The 15,887-nt window shown below is 39.9% G+C and overlaps 1 protein-coding gene across 1 annotated transcript in view; it reads left to right on the plus strand.

Moving 5' to 3' along the window:
• The window catches only part of SLC22A18 (solute carrier family 22 member 18), a 122,027-nt gene that overhangs the window by 38,987 nt on the left and 67,153 nt on the right, over nucleotides 1–15,887 (plus strand). The window contains exons 3-5 of the mRNA XM_058161164.1: nucleotides 4,215–4,312; nucleotides 5,609–5,754; nucleotides 5,899–6,031. Coding sequence (XP_058017147.1) covers nucleotides 4,215–4,312; nucleotides 5,609–5,754; nucleotides 5,899–6,031 — 377 coding nt within the window. The remainder of the gene's footprint in view (nucleotides 1–4,214; nucleotides 4,313–5,608; nucleotides 5,755–5,898; nucleotides 6,032–15,887) is intronic.

Here is a 15,887-nt window from a genome sequence, read left to right on the forward strand (position 1 = left end):
AAGAAGAGAGAAAAAAACAAGACACCGTCCCTTTAAATTGAGAAGCCAAGAAGCCTCCCAACTGATCGGCTCACTTCTCAGCCAGGAGATCGCTTGGCAAAGAAGAAGGGAGGGGAAAAAACACTGTCGTTTTAAATTGACAGAGTGGCTAGAAGCTCCTTTCTGGGTCAGCTGAACAACAAATTGGATAAGAGGAGGAATTCTTATATGGTTCAATGTTTTTGAAGTTTTGGGGTTTGTGCAACATGGGCTTTGTGTTTCTAAAAAGGTTTGGGCGATTTCTATTGTGAAATATCCTGTCTTGAATGAGTTTTCTGCCTGCTTGTAAATGGAGCCGAATTTCCGGCTTCCACTTTATATTATCTGTAAGCACCGATAGCTGTTTTCCGCTTACAAAGTTTCCTTTATGCAGCTGGCAGGAATGTGGAATTCCAGGCAGGTTCCTTGCTAGCAGCTGATTATTCCTTAATTATCTGGGATATTTTATTTGGGAAATGAAGAGGGGGGAGTTTGGTTCGTTCCCAGAACAGATTAGTGGGGTGGGGAGGAAATGGGGATTTTGAAGTAACCTTCCCATGGAGTGGGGAGGGAATGGAGATTTTAGGCTTGCTGTCAAACATCAGCCATAATACTAATGATTGTTTTGAACAATATGCAGGTTGTATTACATGAATGGCTATTTTATATGTGAAATTATGACTGAAACCTATATAGGTTCACACTGTCAGGACATTTGTCATTAGTTTTAGGTTGCTTCTCTCTTTGTTGAGTTTCCATCCATTGCTTCTTGTTTTGTCTTCTGGTGCTTTGGAAAATACTCCCCCCCCCTTCTTTTTAGCAGCCCCTTAAAAGACTGTTGCCTATCACACTCTTGGGCAAAGCATGTGAGCCATTTCCTCCTTTCGGTTGTCCATGAAAGTGTATCTATAGCAGAGGTCTCTAACCTTGGCCACTTTAAGATGTTAAGACAGCAAAGCTGGCTGAGGAATTCTGGGAGTTGAAGTCCATAAGTCTTAAAGTGGCCAAGTTTGGAGACCCCTGATCTATAGTATGTAGATAATAAAGTTGAAAAAAAGGTGAACAACATTTTTGCAGAACTATAGATACGTTGAGGCTGGGTGTGACAAGGAATGGCTGGGAGGGGAGGGGCCAGACGAGGTACCCCTTGACATGAGAGACATTGAGTTGGCCATGCCTAACCAGACATATGACCATCAAGCCACACCCACTGTCACATGACCATCAAGCCACACCCACAAAATAAGCCACGCCCACAGAACCGGTAGTAAAAAAATTTAGAACCCAACCCTGGTTCAAATGGTACTCCAGATATTTTAGAATTGTACACAAGGCATCTATTATTATCATCTTCTCATTAGATTTGATTTGTGGTTGGATTTTGATTATGGTGGGTCCCACAGTCAGTCAGATGTTTAGATTGGATTTAACAATTTTATCTACCTATTGAGCCCTTCCAAGGACCTAGGATAGGCAGATGTTGTTTGATGTTGTTATTATTATTAGTATTATTAGTTTGTCGCACAGTCAGCCAGATGTAAATTACTGAATTTGGCATTTTTATCCACCTATCAAGTCCTTCCCAAGGATCTGGGATAGGCAAATGTTGATGTTTTATAGTGTTAGAGGTATTCTTAAGAATTAATAATTATTATGGTTATTATTAATTGGGAGCTGAATAGAATTTTTTAAATCACACTTTCTGATGAGATTGATTACAGGCTGTTCAGGCTATTATGGTTTAATTGCTAGGGACGCAGTTATTCATTATGTATATTGATGTTTTAAAAAGATGTGTTGGATGGATCTTTGAAATCATTTTTCCAAACTTAGAAATCTCTATATCATTTCCAGAAGTCTCTTGGACTCCTCAGTGGTAAAAGAGAAAACAATTATTGAGGAAAAGGAAACTGAATTAAAGTTATAATCCCTTGCTTATTTTTGATTTATGCAGCAAAACGATGCTAAGAGTTTTATAATGTAAATATTTATTTCCCACTAAATAGACAAGAGCTTATAACCGTATAAAAGGGTTTAACAGAATTCAGTGAATCGTGTATAAACACAAAGTGAAACCTGAAGTTTAAAGTGGTTCTTAATCAAGATTAAGCAGTATTCAGTTTGTACTGGGGAGAGGGGTTTGGTAGCTGAAAACCCCATCAAATTAAACTTAAACCTCTGACCAATAGGAGTGGAGGTAGAAATATCCCTTTCATTTTCTTTTAAAATGAAGAAAGAAAGAGGAACTAAGACTTGAAGGTGAGTTACAGTTTATAGCAGGATTGTCCAATCTTGACAACTAAAAGACCTGTGGACTTCAGCTCCCAGAATTCCCCAGCCAGCCAGAATTCTGGGAGTTAAAGTCCACAAATCCTAAAGTTGCCAGGGTTGGATACCCCTGGTTTATAGGTATATCTAGCTGAGCCGAGCTGATTGAGAAGCTAAGCAACATCCAACCTGATTAATAGTTGGATGAGAGACCATTAGGGAATATCAATGCTGTAGGCTAGACTGTGAAATGAATGTTTTAAAAGACAATAGGGACCACTTCCATATGGATGTCAAGAAAATTATACAGACCATCAGAAGTCATAATCAACTTCACCTTTTTTTTTAACATCCCTTTCAAAAATGTAATGTCCAGGGGTGGGTTCTAAAAATTTTTACTACCGGTTCTGTGGGTGTGGCTTATTTTGTGGGTGTGACTTGATCATGTGACTGGGTAGGCATGGCCAACTCAATGTCACTCATGTCAAGGGGTGCCTCTCCTGGCCCCTACCCCCCCAGCCATTCCTTGTCACACCCAGCCTCAACGTATCTGTACTTTTGTTTACTGTTTTTCAACTTTATTATCTACATACTATAGATGCACTTTCATGGACCACTGAAAGGAGGAAATGGCTCACATGCTTTGCCCAAGAGTGTAATAGGCAACAGGCTTTTAAGGGGCTGCCAGAAAGAAGGGGGGGCAATGTATTTTCCAAAGCACCAGAAGGCAAAACAAGAAGCAATGGATGGAAACTGAACAAAGAGAGAGGCAAGCTAAAAATAAGGAGAAACTTCCTGACAGTGTGAACCAATATAGGTGCAGAAATATTTCAGTCATAATTTCACATATAAAATAGCCATTCGTGTAATACAACCTGCATATTGTTCAAAACAGTCATTAGTATTATGGCTGATGTTTGACAGCAAGCCTAAAAGTCAAAGATTACAAGAGTGCTTCTTTCTCTGTATGTATACAAAACATCACATACCAGGAATAGCATAGTAAGATGGACTTATGCAATGGTGGGTTTCAAAAAAATTTTACTACTGGTTCTGTGGGTATGGCTTGGTGGGCATGGCATGGTGGGCATGACAGGGGAAGGATACTGCAAAATCTCCATTCCCTACTCACTAACCTGCTCAAGGAATCAAACTCCGCCCTCTTCATTTCCCCAAATAAAATATTACTTATAAGAAAAAGGCTCCCAAAAAAGCAAGGAAAAATCAGGCTGCTAACAAGAAACCTGCCTGATACTCATTCCACATTCCTGCCAGCTGCATAAAGGAAACTTTGTAAGAAGAAAACAGCTACCGGTGCTTAGAGATAATAGAAAGTGAAAGCCGGAAGTTCGGCTCCATTTACAAGCAGGCAGAAAACTCATTCAAGACAGGATATTTCACAATAGAAATCGCCCAAATCATTTTAGAAACACAAAGCCCATGTTGCAAAATCCCCAACACTTCAAAAATATAGCACCGTATAAGAATCCCTCCTCTTATCCCTCCTTTTATCTTATTACTTCTGCAAGTAAAAACCTCCTTCCAGCAGCTGCGTCAATTTAAAGCAACGGCGTCTTTTTCTTTTCCCTTCTTATTTGCCAAGCGATCTCCTGTCTGAGAAGCGAGTCCTGATTTTTTCTTTCTAGCCAATCAGTTGGGAGGCTTCTTGGCTTTTCAATTTAAAGCACAATGTCTTGTGTTTTTTTTTCCCTCTTCTTTGTCAAGTGAGCCCTGATTTTTTCCTTCTAGCTGATCAGCTGGGAGTCCGGAGGCAGCAAATAGATTGGGGGCGGGGCCAGGCAGAGGTGGCATTTTCCGGTTCTCCGAACTACTCAAAATTTTTACTACCGGTTCGTAAGAACAGGGGAGAACCGGTAGCAACCCACCCCTGGTAATGTCTAACCTTTGTATTTTCTCCTCTGTTTCAGTATTTGGCAACTAACTTGGGTTTGGATGCAATTGGATTTGGCTATTTGCAGACATTCTTTGGTATTCTTCAGCTTCTGGGCAGCCCCATCTTTGGAAGGTAAATCTAAAGTGTTGTTCTTCTGAACTCTTATGCAATGGCGGAATTGTCCTAAATTAATAATATCATGTTTAATTTAGGAAAATAATTCAGATTTAGTATCCATTTTAATTAAACATGCAGGATAAAACAGAAAAGGGGAAAATCTGAAGAATACCCTCTATTGTGTATTAACTAGTACTTAAGGATCTGATAAGAGTAAAATTGCTTTCCTTACAACCTTAGTGTCTTCAGACTACAAGCTCACTGATTTTTTTCAAGAAGCGTGATCATTGCTGAGAACTCTGGGAATTGAAGTCCATGCAATTTTCTCTAAGCTTGGAGGCCACTCATGCTGATAACGTCAGTTGATTGAAAAAACTATATGGGGAGACTGCTTGAGAAGGCAATTTTTTAGTAGTTTGTGTTATTTGCTAAAATTTTCAGGATCACATACATTTAGAATGATTCTGAGCATCTGTGTTATTTGCTAAAATTTTCAGGATCACATACATTTAGAATGATTCTGAGCATCTATTTTTGATTGGTACTTATCAGTCCTATTCATCCACTATTCCTCTAGATGATAAATGATAGATGGTAGATGATAGATGACAAGACAGGCAAACAGACAGACATAGTCCTTGACTTATAACCACAATTAGGACCAGAATTTCACTTAAGTGAGTTGCACCTGATTTTATGACCTTTTTTTGCCACAGTTATTAAAAAAAGTACTACAGTTCAGTGGTGGGTTGCTATCGGTTCGCCCTGAATCGGGCGAACTGGTAGTGGCAGTGGCGGGAGGCTCCGCCCACCCACCCAGGCATCTCTGCACATGCGCAGAAGCATCGCACACATGCACCCACAAGCGAACCGGTAGCGACGGGATTTGAAGCCCACTACAGCTACAGTTGTTAAGTGGGTTGTACCACTGTTAAGCAAATCCAGCTTCCTCTATTAACTTCGTTGGAAGCCAGCTGAGAAGGTCACAATTGGCAATCACACGATCCTGGGACATTACAACCATCATAAATACATGCCAGTGGCCAAGTGCCAGAATTTTGATCACATAACTGTGGGGATGTTGCAATAGTTGTAAGTACAAGGACTGATCATAAGTTGTTTTTTTCAATAGTATGGTAACTTTGAGTAGTCACTAAACAAATAATTGTAAGTAAAGGACGACCTGTAGGTAGATAGGTATATGTCCAGATTTTTTGGAGATCAGGTTGATGGTTTCCGATATGATAGGTGCTGCTTTTCTAATTGAGGTTCAGTCAATGTTCTAAATATACTGCATCATTCTTCTTCCAGGTTTGCTGACCAGTTTGGAACCAGAGCTGCCTTGATTCTTTCATATTTGGCTGGATCGCTGTGCTTTTTGCTTCTCTCTGTATCCTTCAGTGTCCCCCTGCTCTTCCTTTCCAGAGTTCCAGGTATCTTCATGCATGGATTACCAGGTAATGTTACAAGATATACAAATCCAGGAGTCAATTGTCTCCAGTTGCCTTGATTATTAATTGAGCATGAAGCATTTCAGATGTAAACATGGAAAGATGCTTCATGGTTCAACAAAAGCTTGCAATTTTCCACTGTCTTCACAGGTGCACAGATGGTTATAACAGATTTGACAACTCCTGCCAAACGTGCTGATGGCTTAGGAAAGCTTGGACTTTGTTTTGGAATAGGAGTAATTTTTGGATCTTCCCTGGGTGGTATCTTAACCACAAAGTTTGGGTGAGTAATCTAATGGACATATGAGTAGTTGTGCTTGGTGGGTAGTCATATTTCAGCTATGAAGTTGGATCAGTCTTGACCTATTAAGAAATGCCTTATTCTGTGCCAAGATACCAGTAAATAATGTGAAACTATGGAAAAAATATAAAGGAAAATATTGATTGTGTTTTGAAGGAATAAAATTCTGATTAGAAACACCCCCCCCCAAAAAAAGTTGCATTTTTAATTTTTTTTTCTTCTGTTTAACTGTGTCTGATTCCCAGAGACTGCCTTGGCAAGTTTCTGCAGCTTTCTTGGCAAGGTTTTTCACAAGTGGCTTGCCATTGCCTCTTTCTAGGTCTGAGAGAAAGTGACTGGCCGAGGGTCACTCAGCTGGTTTTGTGAGTAAGGTGGGAACAAACCCCACAGGCTCCCAGTTTCTAGCCTGCTGACTTAACCACTACACCAAACTGGCTCTCTCTAATTTTTAATCCCCTTTCCTTTTGCTGGAAAAGAAAATGATTCTGAAATGAAGATCAATTCTAGATTCCTAGATAAAAAAAATTCTAATGGAATTCTTGCATTTGCCCTGGTTACCAGCAGCTGAGGGTTTATGTATGTGTTTACTCTTTCACCCTACAATAATTTTTCCAGTGGCTTGTAGCATTTCTAGTTTCAAACACTTTGATGGCATCACAAAAGTAAAAATGAGGGAATTCTTTCAACATTCTTTCTTCAAACAAAACATCCCTAACAGGTGGGGAGCAGTGGTGGGATCCAGCCAGTTCGCACCGCTTTGGGAGAACCGGTTGTTAATTTTCTGAGCAGTTTGGTGAACTGGTTGTTGGAAGAAATCATTAGGGCAGAGAAACGGTTCTTAAATTATTTGAATCCAACCACTGGTGGGGAGACTATTGTTGGAAGAATGTCCATCTGGGTTCTGTTCCAAGTGAGGATAAAGACACTGGAAACATGGAAACTGCTTGGAAAGATGGTTTAATGGTGGTCAGAATCACATGGCTTTAGTTCCTGAACAGAAAAGAGCTGAGATGCTGTGCGCTCCCTGGCTTTATGCTTTCTCTGAGCTTTGACCTTTCTGGGGCACAGGAAGAGTATCCTGATTGGTTGTCAGACTCCCAGGGGGTGGGGGTCTTAGCTAGCCTTCCTGGCTGATGTAATCTTCCCAGGTGCCATGTGGTGAGTTTCTGTTGCTAGATGGGTCCTATTGTGTTGCAGATGATGGTCCATTGGCAAAGGTGGGAAGAATGAGTTTCTGCCTCTGGCCCATTGACAAAGGTGGGGGAGGCAGGAAGCTGCAGGGAGCTGCTTTGTCCTTAAAACATGTTTCTCCATTTCTCTCATCCAGGGAAATATAATATTCTGCCCTTTTTAATATTTCCTAAGAGATTTCATTCTTCTAGGCGGGGGTGTGTGCTATCTTCCTACACTATAAAGTGGCAAAGAAACATATACAACGGAATCGAAACAGCCACAATGGCTCTCTCAGTCATCGCCAAAATACAGATAGTCCTTGAATTATAACCACAGTTGGGATCGGAATTTCCCTTTAAGCGAATGAAAAGGATGGAATGGAATGGATAAGTAACTGGAACTTGATTTTATGGCTTTTTTTGCCATGCTTGTTAAGCAGATCACTGCAATTGTTAAGTAAATCATGCAGCTGTTAAGCAAATCAGCTTCTCCCATTGACTTTGCTTATTGTCACAAGGTCACAAGTGCCAATCCCCACCCTAGATACATGCCAGTTGCCAAGGAGCCAAGTTTTAATTACATGACCATGGAATTGCTGTGACAGTCATAAGTTTAATTTCACAACATCTGGACATAGCCAAAACGTATTTACAGATTTAACCAAAGTTTCAATTAGGAAAATGTGACCATACTAGACCAGGCCAAGTCCAAAAATGCCAGGGAATTTCTAGAAGCCTGGCACTCTGACAAATCAGCCATCAACAGACACATAGACATCGGATTATAAGATGCGCCTAAATTTACAGGAAGAAAACAAGAAAAAAATAGTGTTTGGCCTTCACGCGTAACGTTTTTGCCCTCCCCAGTCCCCAGAAGCGTTTTCCAGTGCTCTGCACATCCTATTTTCACCAAAAACGGGCCCATTTTTGGGCTCCCAAGCCCGCTGCGCGTTACGTTTTCGCCCTCCCAGGCACCCAGAAACATTTGGCAAAACGTGCCCATTTTTGGCCTGCAGAGTACTTCTGGGGGCCAGGGAGGGCAAAAACGTGACAGCTTTTGCACTTTATGTTAATGAACAGGTGTTCCTTCTTTATAGCAGGAGAATAGGAGAATATTTTGTAGCTCAGGGTTGAAATGAGTTGAATTGAAATGAACTATCTAATGAAACATCTGCAAGAAAACAACCAAGTTCAGAGAGCACCAAAGATCCCCTCATAGAATAGAATAGAATATAATTTTTTATTGGCCAAGTGTGATTGGACACACAAGGAATTTGTCTTGGTGCATACGCTCTCAGTGTACATAAAAGAAAAGATACGATATAATAATATAATAATAAGATAATAGGATTTTATCCCTGTTTATTATTTTTTGCTATCTATCCAATTGGAGAAGTCCTCTTCCTTCTGAGCTCAGCTAAGGGAAAGCACCTAACCAGCCTTGGCTGATTTTGAAAAAGCTACCTGGGATCAACATTAAATTATAATCGGATGGAAGATAACCAAGAAATACTGTGAAGTGAACTGAAAAGTCAAGAATACATCTTGACGGAGCGCTTTAGCAAACCGATTCTGCTTATTGCCAAAAATGGATGTGTCCATGAAATCAACAGCAAGAGATTTTTTTTTTGTCGTCTTCGCCTTTTTATTAGCTCCCTGTATGGAGAGCAGTAGAATATGAGAACTGCAGTTCCCAGGACCGATTCTTCTGGGAGGATTAGAAATATGATAAGAGATTAATCCCAGCAGGCTTTAAGATGACAAAGCAATGTTGAACTGCTCACGTATTTGCCTTTTGTGTGTTAGGTCATGTGATCAGTGAATTTAAACAAATATCCTACTTCTGGCAGCTTATTTTAGAAATTGCTTCAGAGCAATTTCTAGTTTAGAAGAAGGTTCAGAAGCCAAAGTCCATGCCGAATGTTAAGTCTCCTCCCACCCTGTCCAACAAGGGTTATATTTACTCTCCACTCTTGCTCTTTTTCCCTCTTTTCACCACTAAATATGTTATTGTCTAAGGTTGTTTTGTGCAACATACATGGATTTAGAATGCAGATTAATCTTCTGATTAGTCTGAAAAAAGACCAAGTCTTTTTTGCTCGAGGAAAATCTGCTATGTTTTGAGTCAGAAAAACTGTATTTAACCAGTTGGAAAAAAAATTTTTTTATCTTATTGCAAGCCTGCAAACCAGAAATTCTACTTTTGAAATGGCCTAAAATTGCCACATCAAGTAGCAATCATAGAAGGAGGCCTGTAGAGTACAGCTGTAAATCATTCAAACTGCCTGAAGCATAAAATCTAATTCATCTTATAGAGAAAGAGACGCTGCTGTATTTTGAGAAATCATTCTCAATAATATCTTCTAAATGGATCGTTCTCAATAGAGTGTTCTAAATAAAAGATAAAAACAGTGAGCAATCTTTCTTTTATTCTAAATCGAAGGCGAGATATCATAATAATGTACACATTTGACCACTAGGTGGCACAGATTTCCTCCTGTTGCTTTTGTCCATTCTGTTTTGAATGGACAAAATTTTGTTTTGTACATTCTGCCCTTGATTTGAGCAGTTACACTCCCTAATTTGTGCCCTAAGGAGAATGGAAAATATAGCAGAAGCAGAACTATATCCCAATCCCCATAACGTGGGTGGATCCTAACAGGAAGTACTGGGGCTGTAGATTAGGAAGCTGAAAACATCCTGGAAGAAGACCTAGCAAACCAATTCTGCATTTTGGCAAGAAAATTGCTTAGAAGTTTCCGTGAGGTCATCAGGAGTTGAGCTCTTCTTTTTCTCATGACAATGGGGAAATTGTGTTGCGAATTGTCTGTTGGCATTGGCTTCCAAGGATATCTTGTTTAGAATAAAACACGCTGAAGAAACATCTTCTTTAGATTATAGTGAGGGGGCTTTGTGTGTTTGGGTTTCTACATCTGCTGAAAGGGTCAAAGAAAGTTAAAGTCAGCGTTTGCCTTCTCCCTGTTGAAATGGTTTTACGGAGGTTACTGGCCAGTGCCTACATGATTCTTGATGTTTACAGCAATCGATAAAACCACACAGTGATTTTTGATAGTCTTTCTCAGGTTATTTACTTCAGAGTGAGTTAAAGTCAGCAACATTATCCAAAAATGGAAACTTAAGAACTTCATCTTAAGCTCAAAATCTTGTGTGCTTTTTAAAATTAACTTTCCTAGTGACTTTTTCATATTTTTCTCACAGAATTTACTTGTGTACTTTTGATCATGTTCATTGAACGTCATAAATTAATTTCAGTGTTTCCTGAACCTATAGATTTCATGATTTCACAGGAAATTGACAGCCGTCTATGAAAAGTCTGTGTGTGTATTGGCTTGGCTTCAATGCCCCATTGAAGATATAAATCATCCTAAATTACAAATCCTTTTTTAATCCAGTACATTTAAAGGCCACAGAAAAAATTGTTCTGATGAATCACTTCTAAGCCTAGCTAAACTCCACAATTTGAACTCTGCATGTTATCACTCTTCTCTATCCCTTCCAGTCACTGAAAATACATCACTCTTTCTAAAGCAATGATTAATATAGGCCTCCACATTTGCTTCATTTTGTAGAAGGATTTATGAAATCTTTCATTTAGCATACCTAGAAACATAACTGATATGAAATCCTATATTTAGCTTTAGCATTTAGTTGTACAACTCCTTATCTTTTTTCTAGATATCACACAGAATTTCCTCTATTTGGTTTGAGGAAAAAAATCTGTAGCTGGATAACAGTATGGGAAAAAAATGGATTTAGAGTCAGAGATTGCTTTTTAAGGTGTTATTTTTTTAATATACACGAGATGGTGCTAATGTGCTGAGAAAAGTTAAAGAAAATGGTTTTTGGGGTTTTTTTTTAATAAGAAGCTTCTGGCAAAGGTTACTTTGTTCACTTGGCATTACACACTTCTTTAAGAAATCATCATTTTGTCCTCTTTTTCCTAATTTGCATTTCTGTGATGAAGGTTGGTAAGAGCACTCAAGATCAATTTGTTTTGATTATATGGTCCATAAACCTTTTATCATGCCATAATGAAGCAACTTGCAATGGACCTTGGGAAAATATGCATTGCATGGCTTTGTTGTTTATTAGTTCTTTCTAATTAAACTTCATCTTAAAATATAGAAATGGAAGTGTGAGGGATACTGGATGTACTTCAGATTTATTTGCTAGTAGGAAAGGAAGATTTGCTGGTTCAAATTATTTTAGCAAAATAGGTCTCCATCCATGGTCTCTGGTTACATAACAGGATTTCTACTTTCTTGCTGGTCCCTTGAATAATAGAAATAAATTTTCCTATTGCCTTTTGACAATGTATGCTATACATTGAATCTTATACACAATGAATTAGAAGTAAAGCTCAAAATATCTAACTAGACCTATTCCAATTTGTACACACTAATTCAGGATTCTTCCCCATAGGGAAACAGATGTTCTTCCAGATGTTGCTGCATTGTTTCAGCAGCTCTAGACAGCATGGATGAAAGAGGGTGATGATTTAGTAGTTCAACACTCTCTGGAGAATCACTGGTCATTTTCACTCAGCAGAACTGAAAGGCTACCTACTCATCCTTAAGCCATCAGAAAACAAAGCTTGAAGTCCCTGTTACCAATTCCTATCTGTTTCTTTAGCCTCTATAATGGCTTGCCATAAGATATTTGTGTCCTGGTTTGGGATGTGCTAGACAAAGTCATTGGTTTAACCCTGTGGCTTCAATGCCCTTCTTTCTCACATCACTAATTTTCTAAACCATCCCTCTATCTCAATAGTGCTATGATTGGTAGATGGTTTTGACAAGCCTATTAAATAGCTGACTTTTGGAGGGGAAGCTACCTGGTCAAGTGGGAATAATTCTTTGGTTTTTCAAGGCAATACCTTTAGCCCATCATTTGATTCTTTATCAGAGTTTTTGTGGCAGAGAGTTTAGTGTTGTTTTGAAAGGGAGCTAAACACTCAAAACAAGGTAACAAACAACTCATGGAAGGCTGCTCCAAGCCTATCAAAACAGTCAGTTCTCCCATTTATCATGTAGCTGCTTAAATTTTGTTTAGTGTAACAAAGAGAAGGATTAGTGATGAAGTCCAGTGTTTGAGGAGATGTCACAAAGAAGAGGGAGTCAACCTATTCTCCAAAGCATCTGAGGGCAAGACAAAAAGTAATAAATGGAATTTTTTCAAGGAGAAAACTAACCTAGAACTTAGGAATTTTTTTCCTGACAGTGAATTAGTGGAACAGCTTACCTCCAGAAGTTGTGGGTGCTCCATCACTGGAGGTTTTTAAGAAGAGATTGGATAACCATTTGTCTGCCCAGATATACTCAAATCCCATGCTTGAGCAAGCAGTTGGACTAGAAGACCTCCAAAGTCCTTCCAACTCTGTTATACTATATTCTGTAATATTAGTCCTACCAGTTGAAAGACATTAGGACAAGTTCTCCATTTAAGACATCCGGTAGCCTTAATTATATCAGAATCAGCTTTTATTTCTGTTCCCCATTAACAGACAAAGATTGATCAATATAATTCCTTATATTTTTCTAGCTGCAAATGCATAGCTAAATTACACAGATTGTGGAGTTGAATAAAAGTATAATTCATGGTTTCTCACCAAGAATTATAATCTGGAGAAGATGCTGAGAATTACATCAAAAAAACCTACCTCTTGGTCAGCTGTTTAATAGCCACAGGGAACTGCCAGTACTATAACAACCACTCTTCTCCTACTCTTCTCCTTCCAGAATTCAGCCAGAGAGCATTCCAGGAAAGTGTTCATGCAGCATAAATCAAAGATAACAAATAAATGGCTGGATTTTTATTTTTAGCATGGTTGAGAAATTTTGGCAGAACATTGTGGGAAGCCCCCCCTCCCTAGAAGAATGAAATATTTTGAGGAATATTAAAAAGGCAAGATATTATATTTCCGTAAATGAGAAATGGAGAAACATGTTTTTTTAAAGAGGTAGGAAGCACCCAGTCTTTTTTAATACCTATCTACAATACAAAAGACCTTCAGCTCCAGGGTGACGGGATTAAGAATAGGACATGAGCTCTCAGGACATAATAGGATTAACCCACTACCATTTAGCAGAAGACACAGAGCTCACTACATTGCACAATCTCCTAAGGGCATTTCAGACATTGCACAACCCTCCTAGCAGCATCTCTGAAATTGTGTAAAAATCCATGTACTGACCAAACCAGTTGGTCATCTGCCCAGAACCACAAACCCATGTGGTTCTGCTTCATCATTAAACCATCTTTCCAATCAGCCTCCATGTTTCCAGTGTGTTTCTCCCAGCTTGGAACTGAACCGGATAGATATTTCTTCCAACAGTATCTTCCCCATTAGTCTTAAAATTAGTTCTTCTTGGTGGTGGTGGTGGGAAACATGACTTTAAATATCAGCCCAGCTTTCTGTGACTTCACTGTGTCTTAGGGACGGGCTAAGACTCAGGTGACAACATTATGGGGATATACAGTACAGGCAGAGATGGGTGGCACATGAAGGAACAACCGGTTCACCCAGCACTGAAATTGTGAGTGCGCGTCTTCCACGCATGCACTTTGCTCATGCATGTGGCTTGCACATATGCACGCGGCTTAAAAAAACCATTGCTAAATAGGACGGCATAGCGCGGGGGCAGGGGGGCGGGGACGGGCCCACCGTAAGTCGCAACGACTGGTTCGCCCGAACCAGCAGCAGCCCATCAGCAGTGCACCACAAAGACCCAACCAAGGGATTTTGGCCATGGCAAAAGGCAAATGAAGAAAGGTCTGCTGGTTCCCTACTGTTGCTATTGAAGAAATGAGCTCAATTTGGACTTCCTGCATACTGTATCTTCTATGAGAAGATCCTTAATGATCTCTTGTGAGACTTCCTTCTTCAGCATTCTGCAAGCCCTTGAAGCATAAGTGAGTTATTGCGTCAGCAGTGGAAGAGAGAGCAGATCCATGATGCAGGGAATGCAGGAACGGGGCGGGATGGGGGATGAATTCAGGAAAGCACACTCAACCCACTGGGGTTCCTGCTAAAGTCATCACTGACCAATCCTCCTTTGCTAACGCTTTCCAGAAGTCTCATGTATATTCAGAGTTGCATGATTTCCCAAAAAGGCCCACCACCTTCCTGCTGTTTAATACAAAGAAATGGATTCATACTTTATTTATTTTGATATTTTTTTTTCCTTCTTTGTTTGTTATGATGCCATCCAGAAAGAATTTAACCAGAGGGTCAGGTCCACTTTGCACTTTCTTTTTCATGCTTCTTTTCAGTAGATACTGTACTACTATTCAGACATGTGTGCAGACACATTTGTGCCTAGGGAGGGGGAAAAAATCCCATATTTTTGCTTTATTCTTTCGGCAATAACTTGAACTGTGTTTTCAGAGATTGCTAGTGACTCTTAAAATGGCATCTGACAGGATCCCTGTTCATAGCTCAGACTTCTAAGATCTGAATCGCTCTATAGAGGTTTGATCACAACACAATAACCTAATCTGATGGCAGATGAGGGAAACTGAGATTTCAGTGCTAAAACTTACATATTGTGCCAAACAAAAACCCAGCCAATCTCTAGGGGCTTAGTAACTATTGAATTAACTAGCATCCTGGTTTATTCCATAAAATATGACAAAAGAGCCATGGTGGAGTAGTGGTTAGAATGCAATATCACAGGCTAATTCTGCCAACTGACAGCAGTTCGATCCTGACAAACTCAAGTCTTCCATCATTCCAAGGCTGATAAAAGGAGGAGTCAGACTGTTGGGTGCAATATGCTGACTCTGTAAACTACTTAGAAAGGGCTGTAAAGTATTATGAAGTGGTATATAAGTCTAAGTACTATTGCTAATGTTAAGCTAAATCAGTCTAGCTTTAGAGCCATGTGTTAAAAGGCATGAAATTTAATGCAAGAAAGGGGGAAAGCAGGGGTGAAATCCAGCAGGTTCTGACAGGTTCAGGAGAACCGGTAGTGGAAATTTTGAGCAGTTCAGAGAACCGGCAAATACCATCTCTGGCTAGCCCCAGGAGTGGGGTGGGAATGGAGATTTTGCAGTATCCTTCCCCCAGGAGTGGGGAGGGAATGGGGATTTTGCAGTATCCTTCCCCTGCCACGCCCACCAAGCCACGCCTACAGAATTGGTAGTAAAAAATTTGAATCCCACCACTGCACATGATATATAATTATTTCAATTAATGGCTTGAGAAAAGTCCCAGCTGATCAGGAGGAAATGGGGATTTTTCAGTATCCTTCCCTTGCCACGCCCACCAAGCCACGCCCACAGAACTGGTAGTAAAAAAAATTGGATTTCACCACTGGGGAAAAGGATATCAGGATTGAATGCTTCATAGACTTACATGTTCACCTGTTTTGGGTCAAGGGTACCTTCATGGTTGGGACAGAATTGGTAGAATTTAGCTTTACTGTGGCTGTTTTGAACCGTGATATCAATGGGAACTTTCTTAACCCAAAACAAGTAAATGACTCATAAATGACTTTTGACTTTTTTTCAAAAGCTCCCTGCAGATCATCAGTCCAGACTCCTTGGCAGCCAAATGGTCAGTGGGCGATCAAGGGAGGGGAAGGGATCTGCTGAAAGCGAGACAATGAACTAGGAGGATCACAGAGTGAAAGAGAGCTCCCTTT

Source organism: Ahaetulla prasina, chromosome 1 (genome assembly GCF_028640845.1).
Source record: "Ahaetulla prasina isolate Xishuangbanna chromosome 1, ASM2864084v1, whole genome shotgun sequence".
NCBI classification, from domain to species: Eukaryota; Metazoa; Chordata; class Lepidosauria; order Squamata; family Colubridae; genus Ahaetulla; species Ahaetulla prasina.